This window comes from Branchiostoma belcheri, unplaced genomic scaffold (genome assembly GCF_001625305.1).
Source record: "Branchiostoma belcheri isolate BF01 breed outbred unplaced genomic scaffold, Haploidv18h27 scaffold84, whole genome shotgun sequence".
Taxonomy (NCBI): Eukaryota; Metazoa; Chordata; class Leptocardii; order Amphioxiformes; family Branchiostomatidae; genus Branchiostoma; species Branchiostoma belcheri.
This window is the reverse complement of record NW_017804509.1, coordinates 257493-268527: the sequence shown is the minus strand read 5'-3', so window position 1 is coordinate 268527 and position 11035 is coordinate 257493. Positions and strand designations below refer to the sequence as shown.

Below are 11035 nucleotides of genomic sequence, written 5' to 3'. Positions count from 1 at the left end.
TAGTTTAGTTTTTTTTTTTTTAACGGTATCGCTCAATGCAAGGCCAATTATATTTGGCCACTTCTAGGCATAGAGCTAGAGGTACTTAGAGGAGTATATTATAGCTATGTCATGAGATGGCGGTGGACCTTTGTTTTGAAGCTTTGTAGATTGTAATCGGTCGGAAAGCAGCTGTTTGGGAGAGGGTTCCATAATTTTGCAGTCCGGGGAAAGAAGCTGTTGTTGTAATATGACTTGGAGACAGGTATGTTAACGGTGTATTGATGAGAACTGGAAGAGAACCTAGTGGCACGCTGAAATGAAGTGCAAGTTCTCCTGAACATCGACCGTGAAAGTATCTGTAGAAGAGGGATAGAGATGCGACATTGCGTCTGTGTGAGAGGGAATCCAGCTTTGCGGCCAGAGAATGGCCGATGGCAACTGAGATTCTCCTTTGAATGCGGTCTAAAATATGTAGGCAGTCTTTTGGGGCACCAGCCCAGAGATGCGAGCAATACTCCATGCAAGGATGGATGGTGGATTTGTACAGATACAGAATACTTGCAGGAGTGAGGTAGTTTCTGGCTCGAAGCAGTGAGCCTACTTTCATAGCTGCTGATAGCATAATTGTTCGGTGTAATGTAGCCAGCTACCGCTGCACCGCGTACATGCGAAGCTGGAGTGTTACGTGAAAGGGCAGTTATACAGGCTATACAGATACAGAAGCTGGTGTGTTATGCAGAAGGGCGGTTATACCGGCTATACAGATACAGAAGCTGGTGTGTTACGCCAAAGGGCCGTTATACCGGCTATATAGATACAGAAGCTGGTGTGTTACGTCAAAGGGCAGCTATACAGATACAGATAATATGTAGTTGTTTGAAAAGACTACCGATTTTCTCTCCTCAGACTATATCAACTCTCTCTCAGTTGCAGTTGGCTTTAGGCATGAGATTTGTAATACAAACATGTAGGTTAAGTGTTTAGCCAGCAGGGAGAAGGTTAATACATGTGTAGGCGTGTGGCTTGAAAATGTTCCAAAATGCCAAAGATAAAAATACTGCATTTCGAAAGCTGGGAGAATGTTATATATGTTTTATATGTTATTTTTCCATTATGGTAACTTATGGTAGGTATAGGTCATTTTCAGCTATGTGTATGTACAGTCACACACACACACACGCGCACACACACACACACACACACACACACACACACACGCACACACACACTACACACACAGTCACACAGTCACACACACACACAGTCACACAGTTACACACACACACACACATACACACACACAGAGTCACACACACACACACACACACACACACACAGAGTCACACATTGTATGTTGAGGTGAGAGTAAGTAACCTGAAAAAGATGAACAAGTACTGTGCCTACTCTATATATATAGCTTTGAATACTGACTTTAAATTCTTGGTATCGCCTTTGAAATTGAAGAGCTCCCTTCTCCCGTAATCGAAGAAGGGACTGAGTTTGAAGTAAAAAAAAAAAACATAAAACGACTTTGACATTTCCTCGATCCTGTGGCTCCATTAATGCGAGTGTGGGTGGGAGTGGAATCACTCCGAATACCTTCAACAGCTTTAACTTTCAAACCGCATTCAGTTACCGCCTACGAAGTACAAAATAATGGCCGCAATACTTTTTCTCAACATCATCATGATCATCTTTCTCAACAGTTTTTAGAATCATCCATATTTCCCAAATTTTGCGTGGTACAGGTAAAATTTGTTGGCGATTTTCAATGTTACCTGCGCAGAACAAGTATTTCGAGCCCGTTAGTATGCATGGAGGAAACACTTTCAACAGCTTTCAAACCCGCATTCAGTTTCTGCCGACGACGTACAAACTAATGGTGAAGGTTTCTGAACAGTTTTTGGTATCATCCATATTTCCCAAATTCTGAGTGATGCAGGTAAAATTTCTCTGCAGGTAATTTTCAATGTTAACTTCACATAACAAGTTTAAGCCCTGAGTATGCATGGAAGAAACATGGCAATGAAAAGAAGTAATACCTAGTCTAGTATTAACCTTCTCCCTGTTACCTGAGGGTAAACAACAGAGAATTTGCACCCAAATGGCTGCCTCTGTATGCTAAAGGTTAAGATTATAACACTGTTCAGTGTTAGAAATACCCATCTGCAGTCTGCATTATGAATGGGCATTTTTCAACTTTGCAAAAGAAAAATTAAGCAACCTGCAATTTTGCAGACTGTAAAAATCAGGCTAGGGGTTCAATGGTGTTTAACTTAAAGTGCTTTGTATTATATACAAGTACTGTTAGTGTTACAGTAATTTTGCATGCATTTTTCAAACTGCATGTAAAATTTTTGCAAACATGCAATTTTGTATATGCCGTGGGTTAATTCAGCTCCGGACTTTTAATTAAGTGCGTACTGAATTACAGCACAAAATTTTGACATTCAGCAATATTGCAGTACACTGAAAAAAACATTTCTACCTCTGCTGTTGGAACATGCAAGAATGATAACATAATAATCCTTCACATCCTGTTTACATCTTTCCCAGATCAATACAGAAAGAACCAGTCTGCCTGCAGTTTGCTTCTGGAGTTATGACATGCCGCTAGTCTCGGGATAAAATTCCGCCCCCGCGCTGCGTAAAAAAACACACCGGGGGCTACGAGTCGTGACCGTCTGAACGCCCACACGCTGATTTTACTTCTCATCACTGCTACACCAAGACCAAACTGTGTTCATGTATCTGTGTACCTGTATATGTATACCAGTGTAGTGTACTTGTGCCTATGTACCTGTACGTGCCTACATGAACCTGTAACACTAACTGTAACTGCACCACAACCAAAAAGTTGTACCTGGATCTGTAACTTAACATGTATCTGAACCTGTACATGTATCTTGGGCATTTATGATATTTGTACATATATATCATTGTGAATGTACCCATGTACATGTATCTGTGTACCTATGTCTGTACCAGTGTACTTGTGTAACTGTACCTGTACCTACATGTACATGTACTTGTACAGTTACTGTGCAGTAATGAAAAAACACACCGGGGGCCATGAGTCGTGACAGTCTCATGCCCACGCACTGATTTTCTTCTCGTCGCTTCTGCACAGACCTAAAAGTTGGATCTGTATACTAGTGTCCTTGTACATGTATATGGACCTGTACCTGTACCTGTACATGTAACGTTATCTGTATCAGACTTCAAGTATACATGTACAGTACCTGTACCTGAAACCTTACCTGAACAAGTACCATGAAGAAAAAACTACATGTAGGTGTGCCTGTAATTGTACCCAAGCACATACAACATGTACCTGAACATTATGATTGTGTACTGTACATACATGTTCAGTGTCATGACCAAGAAGTTGTACCTGGATCTGTACCTGTACATGTACTTAGTATCTGAGATTGTACAATGTATCTAGAACTGAACTGTACTTGTATATCTGTATCAGTGTAATGTTAACTGTACTTGTATAGATAAACTGTACCTGTACTATTGTACCTGTTCTTGCCATATGTAAAGTTATGTAAATATTAAGGCCTGGGTCATGGACATACAACACAGGTCTGCAATGTTGTTGTTTTTTTCTGCAAAAATTTTGTTGTACCCCATAACTTCCAGAAGAAGCGAGTACAACAATTTAATTTTCAAACTGTTGTAATTTCATTTACATGTATGTTACGTAATCACCACTTCATACTGTTACATAAACAGAGGAAAAAAAAACACACAATATTTTTCTGTAACTCGAAGCTTTATAATGTGATTAAGAGCTTTCCGTAGCAGGTGGGAATTTTGTGCCTTTGAAATTACTTTGAGTAGCAATAACAAAAAGAAACTCCTTTCATCTCTCTCACAAAGCTAAGCTTCAGGCCAGAAGAGAAGGTTTGAAAATCTGGAATTACATTACTTTGAAGATAGTGTTTTCGTGCATGGCTTGGAATCTATTTTGGGGGATATGCACATGTACACTAGTGTACAGTACTGGTGCATCTAGCCTGAAAATCTAGATGCACAGAAAAAAATTTAAAAAGGAAAAAAAAACATAACAGACAGTATAATTATAAACTTATCTGCCTTTCTTCAGAGACTTTCATCTGGGATTCCTTATTTCTATACCTCAGACTTTAAAACATGAAATCAACGTGGGGATGTTTGTATGACTATGCAGTGTTTGAAATACCCATTTTGAAGAGAAATTTACAATATTGCAGATGAAAAATCCTACAATCCGCAATTTCACATTATTAAGTTGAGAAATTCAAGGTTGTAGTGTGGAGGCTTGTGAATTTGACTCATCTGCAATATTGCACATTGAAAAAAAGGATCTCTACTACTGCTGTGAAACTTGGAATATAAAACCAAAGCGAAAGTTTCAAGATATTTGAAAAGACTGACTCACCACAATGAGCACATATTGGCTTGGCACTTCTGTCGCCTCAGTTGCGATGGCTCTGGTGTCTTGTCCCGCCTCCTGGACGATGATTGTTCGCTTGTCGGCATCACCGCTGGTCACATCCCCGCTCACATGGCTGGCCTCTACACTGGGCGGGTCTGGAAAAGGATTAACAATTACAAGTAGAACAAAACAAAACTAAGTCAAAGATGCTGACATGGCTGGCCTCAACATTGGGCGTGTCTGGAAAGGAAGACACTGTTAGTAATTTATGACAAGAAATGAAGTATTTAGAGTTGCTGCAAATTTTTGTAACTGTGAATTTCTTACTGATTCTGTGCTTTTTATTACTCTTGAGGCTGTAGTTTTCATGCCATGATATTTTTGTATCTTAAATGAAAAATTTAAAAAAATATACAATAATACAGCTTTTATAGATCTGGCTGTAATATTGTGTAAAGCTGTAGAGAAGAAAAATTTTGAACAAAAACTTGCAGTATTACAGGAATTAAAAAAATATTTCTAGCCCTGCAAAAAGATGATTAAAGCTTCTTTTATCTTCAAGTCTCCATAGTTCAAAAGGACTCAGCAATTGTAATCAGGTCTACCGGGTCCTTTGAAACACTTGTCTGATTCCTGATCATTCCACCTCCATTTTCCTGAAGGACCTGTAAAGTGACATCAGCACCAGCTGTGATGCTCTGGGTTTGTGGTCTGTTTCAAGGGACATTTGACATTTAATAACTAAATGCAGGCTTGAAACAAGAAATAAATTGTTGTATGTATAGTTTAATTGACAAGAGTATTATATATTTTTATATAACATATACAGCTGTATTCTAGGGATGTCATTGGGTAGCACACCAGAAATAAAGAAAAAAATATTTCAGTTAGTAGAGTATTCTTCATCAGTGACTGTTTTTGGTGTCCACACACATGTCATATTCTACTAACTGTTAATTCTACATGACTGATGAACCTCTTTAACAAAAATATTTCAGTATATTTGAAGATTTAGAACACTCATGCGACTGTACAGAAGCAAAGGGATACAGTGTCAGTTCAGACCGGTCAACACCATCAGACGGAACCTGGTAGCACCTAAAGACAAGATTAAGACGCTGGATCGGAGTGGAACGGTTTACCACATCCCATGTGCGGACTGCCCTGCAACATACGTAGGGGAGTCAGAGAGACCACTACGCGCCCGTCTACAGGAACACAAGAGACCGAGCTGTGTGTCGTCACCTGTTGTGGAGCACGTCGCCAGGAAGAAACACAACATAGACTGGGACAGGGTCAAAGTGCTGGATCAAGATTCCGATTGGTTTGCAAGGGGTGTCCGGGAGGCAATCCAGATCCGCCGACAATGCAGTACCTTAAACAAGGACAGGGGGCGTCACTACCTAAAACCTGTATATGACTGTCTCTTGTCACGTGATTATCCCATCAAGTCACGTGACAAGAGAACTCCAAGACGAGATCTCAATCGGGTTGAAGAAGAGACAGTGTAACGTCTCGAAAGCTCCCCAGCATAGCTGAACTTTGTTGTGTGTATTCGTATAAATATTTTGTCAAAAGTAGAATAATCATACCTGTACATTTATAGCACATTGGAACTCAAAGCTGTACATGATGTATATTTGACCCTGTGATTTGAGCTTGTAATTCATAATTAATACCAACCCTACATCTTTATTCATATGATCTATATTAATATTTTTGCCGTCATCATCATAAATTGCAGGTTGTGGGTGGGAATTTCCAGTCCCTATTAGAGCTGTGTACCGGTACGCAGTACCGATACTGTACCGGAAAAATTGATAAGGTACAGGTCCAAAATACCTAATCCCTCAGTACCGGTACTGTACCTAAACAATTTCACACCAATTTTATGCCTATTTGTGACCTCAAATGTGTAAATAGCTGGTTAACAATGGGTCCCTGTGTAAGGACAGTGTGTTCATGAAAACAAAAACACTTAGTTTTGCCTACATTTTATCTGAGCATTCGCCATAAACAAAGAATAAACCTTAACTATCAAGTTTATTTATGTTTTTGTGTTATTGAAGGAGTTCAGAAGAGCATATAAATTGGTCGAATTGTTCAGGTACAGGTTCAGGTCCGGACCTGTACCTAAACCTGTGTACCTGTACCTGTACCTGTACCTAAAATTTGTTTAGGTACACAGCTCTAGTCCCTAACCTTAATCAACTGTAAGACTGTTTGATGTCCTATTAGCTTTGAAAAGGACGGAAAATCAGTCAGAATTAAGAGGATCAAAAGACATCAAAGTGCTACAGGGAACTTTGATTTGAAGTCCCCTGGTGACTTCCGATCACGACCAACCCTAGAAAAACCTGCCGATTTGTGTGAACCCCTGTGTGTAACATACATTTTTTGAGCTGATTGATCTTTTCTAGCTCCATGATCTGACACCTGAGTGATGAAACGTCGTACAATCAGTTTCTTAACATTGACATTGAAAATGAAAATGTCCTCATGCAAGTTTTACTTTGTTAAACTGTACTTATAGTATTAATTGGACCACTACTAGAGAAGTAAAAAAAGTCTTACAAAAAAAAGATAATCCCTATGGCTATAAGAAGAACTTTATATACCTACAGTAACGACCCTACTCTTTCAGGGTGTGAAACAGGAAACACAATTTTACTTCCTAGGCCTAAGTTAAGAGGATGAAAGACATCAAAGTGGTACAGAGAACTTTGATGTCCCCTGGTGACTTCCCTAATGGTTAACCAGTTACCTTTAATATGTGTCTGATCAAAGGAATATGAAGTCATCCACATCCTGTTTTCCATCTGACATGAAACAGAACTGGGACAGATCAAATATGGAAAAAAAATGTTTTTGTGAATAGCAAAATTACAGGCAAACAGCTACACTGTTGCATGGTGTCGGATTAAGGTTCCGCTTAGAACAGAATACGCAGGACACGGTGAAATCGGGAGCGATGTTGAAGACACAATTTTCCCGCGATATCTCATTGGTTGGAAGAGTGACACAAACGTAGGTTAATGACGTTAAAAACAGGCTACAAGATGCACTAATTAATTAAATGATTGACGAAAATACTGAATGTCTGGTTGTGGATTTATCATTCAATCTTGCGTGTGTATAAAAGTGTCGGATAATGCTTCACTGCTGTTACGTTAGAACATACACCCTAACCCTATGTCAGAACATAGTCTGAGCATATAGGGCTATCCTAGCATGTGAAAATATCAACTTCTTCCCTATAATCACAAAGGCATAGAAAAATACTAAAACATAAATACCCTGCTCTAGGTCCTGGATGAAGCTAAAGTCACGGTCGGGCAGGTCAAAGTTCGCTGCCAGAGGTGAGAGGTCATCTGCAGGTGTGGCGAGGTCGGCAGGGTCAATGACCTGGCTGGTCTGCCTGGCAAGCTGGCACACTTGGGGGGGGGGGTCAACAGAACAACATTAAGTTCAATAATCAGTAGGGAGCAAAATACATTTCAGACTCAGAGAATAATAGGACAGAAAAAAAATTGGGAGGTACAGAAAAAAACTTTTTGGTGCACAAATAAAGTGGAATGCCTGAAATTCTAAAGACAACATCCAAATAAGTAGTGAAACTTTTAAGTTTCACTACTTATTTAAAAATACTGAAAAAAAAGAAATAAAAGTTAAAACTTTTATTTTTTTTAGTATTTTTTTTTACTGATAAGCATACATACTAGCGTGCAATGGTACATTTACATACCTAACCCTACACAGATAGCTAACAATCAAAATTGCCTAAACAGGCCTTAACTCTAGTAACAACCCTTGGCACTGGTGACATCAGAAACACCTTCACAGCTCCAATTCTACCTGCAGGTAAGCTGCATATGCAGGTGGTATTTCCAGCCCTGCAAAATTCAGGCTAAAAAGAAACAAATACTCTAGACTCTCTCTGTAGGAACAGAACTCTGTGAAATGCTCAAAAGTACATGTAATAACAAAAGCTGTGTTTTAAGGTCAAAGTCCTGGACCCTTGAAAAAGCAAATAAACACAGCGTTATCACCAGAGTGCTTTCAAACTCTACTTGACCTTCCCTTGTAACTGATACTGCATAATGAAGTCACCCTATAGCTAATGCTACCTATTGTGCATGTTTTTAAATACGTCCTATCTTCATTTGTGCAAGGTTAATGACTTTTCAGGAATAAAGCCTTATAATATTTGCAGGTCAATGACAAACAACAAAATCCTATGCAGTAATTATAACGTTTATGTTAGTTGCATGGACAAAAGAAGTGCTTCACAGAGGTAATTAAATACGTCCTAATTCTAATCTAAATCAAGGTTAATGACTTTTCAGGGATAAAATGTTCCTCTAATAGTAATATGGTCAATGACAAACAACAAAATCCTACGCAGATGTAATGTTTATGTTAGAAATTGAGACAACGAAGCACACTGCATGTAGACAAAAGAAGTGCTTCATAGGGATATCTAATTAAATACGTCCTGTGCAAGGTTGATAACTTTTAAGGGACAAAGCTTTGAATTGACAAACAACGAAATCGTTTGCAGATTTTGTTTATGTTAGAACTTGAGACAAGCACAATGCATGGACAAAAGATGAAGTGCTCCACACTCAATCACAGATATAATCTATTTGAATATGTCATATCTTAATTTGTGCAAGGTTAATGCCTTTTTTGGGAATAAAACCTTTCAGTTATAAACAACAAAATCTTGTGCAGGTGTTGTTTATGTTAGAACTTGAGACAAGCACACTGCGTGGAGAAAAGAATGTGCTCCCCAGCGAAGCCGTGACCCGTGCACATTCAAGGGTTAGTTCAGGCATGACAGGGACACTACAGTAAGGCTGACGGGTGACTTGTGTCTCTCCTGAATGCGGCATTAAGGTATGTTCTCAGTCCACTACAATCCGTGACAAGACATCTATAATGACATTAAGCCTCTGTAGCAGGCTTATAGAAGTGGGGGTTTGGTGGTCTTCGGCTGTTTTCTGATTAGCCCAGTCACAAAAAACGGGGGTAATTCAACCAGGCCAGCTATGTTGTTTGTATGCAATCAGAAAATAGCACATAAAAGTTCCCAAAGACCCTGAAGACCCCCAAAAAAAACAGTTTTTGGCATGCTATGGAGGTTGCATCATGGCAAGCTAAACTGTGGGGTCGTGTGGCATAACGTATTGCAGAGCATTCGGCTCTGAACCAAGCGGTCCCGTGTTCGAATCCTGCCATGTCACCAACCTTGTGCCCTTGGAAAAGGCACTCTACACGACTTTCCTCACTTCGCTCAGGTGTTCATGAGTATGACAGAATGATCATTATCATGATAGTGGGTTTTAAGTTTAACAAAACCAAACTGGTACTGACAGATCGAGCAAGGGACAGATTTCAAATGTAAGTCCTGCATTTCAACAGATAATTACTAAAACCTAATCCTAAATCCCACAATCGCATATACAGTTTCCCCTTTACGAAGAGAAAGGCCCTCCCACCCCGTCAGCTTTGTGGAAGCCGTGCAGGTGAACCTAGAGTGCGGGGTTCGAAACCCACCTGACCGTTATAATATATTATTTTGGTGCAGCGTCGTGCAGCCACGTAAACAAAAACAACTAGCGTTTACATACAGCTATTTCTAAATGCATACATTCTAGAAGTTGCCCGTGACAGCTAGCTAGAAAATTTATGTTTCGTGTCATAACATTTTACGGAGGCGGACTCTGTTGGAAGAGGACAACATACAGTAAAAAAACATGGCGGCGCACTGGGAGCGCGGGCACAAAAAGCAGGCTCGAAACTATGCGTTTTTCTGCAAAACTGTGCCGAACTGAGCTCACCTGAGGTGGGAGGAAGAACTAGAAGGGTGAAGCAAGCTGCTAGGGTAGCTGGCAGTCGCTGGTTTAGCCACATCAGGCCATTTCGGCCCATCTTGCATGGGTCAGGCGACGAAACGACAACATGTACACAACATCTCGCACTGGGCCCCGTGCGCATGTGTCACACGTCATTCATAAATAATAGATACCAGGGGTGAATGAAGGAACGGGAGAGTGAATGGGGGTTGGCAGTTGTGCTCTAGCTGTACCCGGGAAAACCTGATTATAACAGTATTGTGTATACAACGCAAAACACAATGCAACACCTTACAATTGCAACACCACTGACAACACCATACAACATAGGGTTGCTACACAATACAGCTTACATGTACATGAAGGAACGGGAGAGTAAACTGAATGGGGGATGGCAGTTGGGCCCGGGAAAACATGATTATAGCGATGATTCCCACAATGGAAAAACTAGGTGAATATAGAAAAGAATGCTTTGTTAAACAAAGCAGTCTTTTCTATATTCACCTAGTTTTTCCATTGTGGGAATTAGAAAAAATAACGAAACTTGTGAATAGCCCCACTCAATTGTACATAACACTATATCAAGGACTTGTGCTAGCCTTTGTTGTTTGAGTATTATTAGTTTTTAGTTTTATTCTATATTAGGTCTTATTCAATATTTTTTGTACTTATATTTTTTGCCATATATTGTACCATGTGCAGTTATAGTGCAATAAAGTTCTATCTACAACGCAAAACAAGACTTTACAGCACCTTACAACACAATGTT

The 11035-nt window shown here is 39.7% G+C and overlaps 1 protein-coding gene across 1 annotated transcript in view; it reads right to left on the bottom strand.

Moving 5' to 3' along the window:
• The window catches only part of LOC109486883, a 13496-nt gene extending 3101 nt beyond the window's left edge, over positions 1-10395 (bottom strand). The window contains exons 1-3 of the mRNA XM_019790789.1: positions 10252-10395; positions 7705-7842; positions 4412-4563 (exon numbers count right to left, since the gene is read on the bottom strand). Of these exons, the coding sequence (XP_019646348.1) occupies positions 4412-4563; positions 7705-7842; positions 10252-10342 (381 nt within the window). The 5' untranslated portion in view covers positions 10343-10395. The remainder of the gene's footprint in view (positions 1-4411; positions 4564-7704; positions 7843-10251) is intronic.
• Positions 10396-11035: the final 640 nt, after the last annotated feature.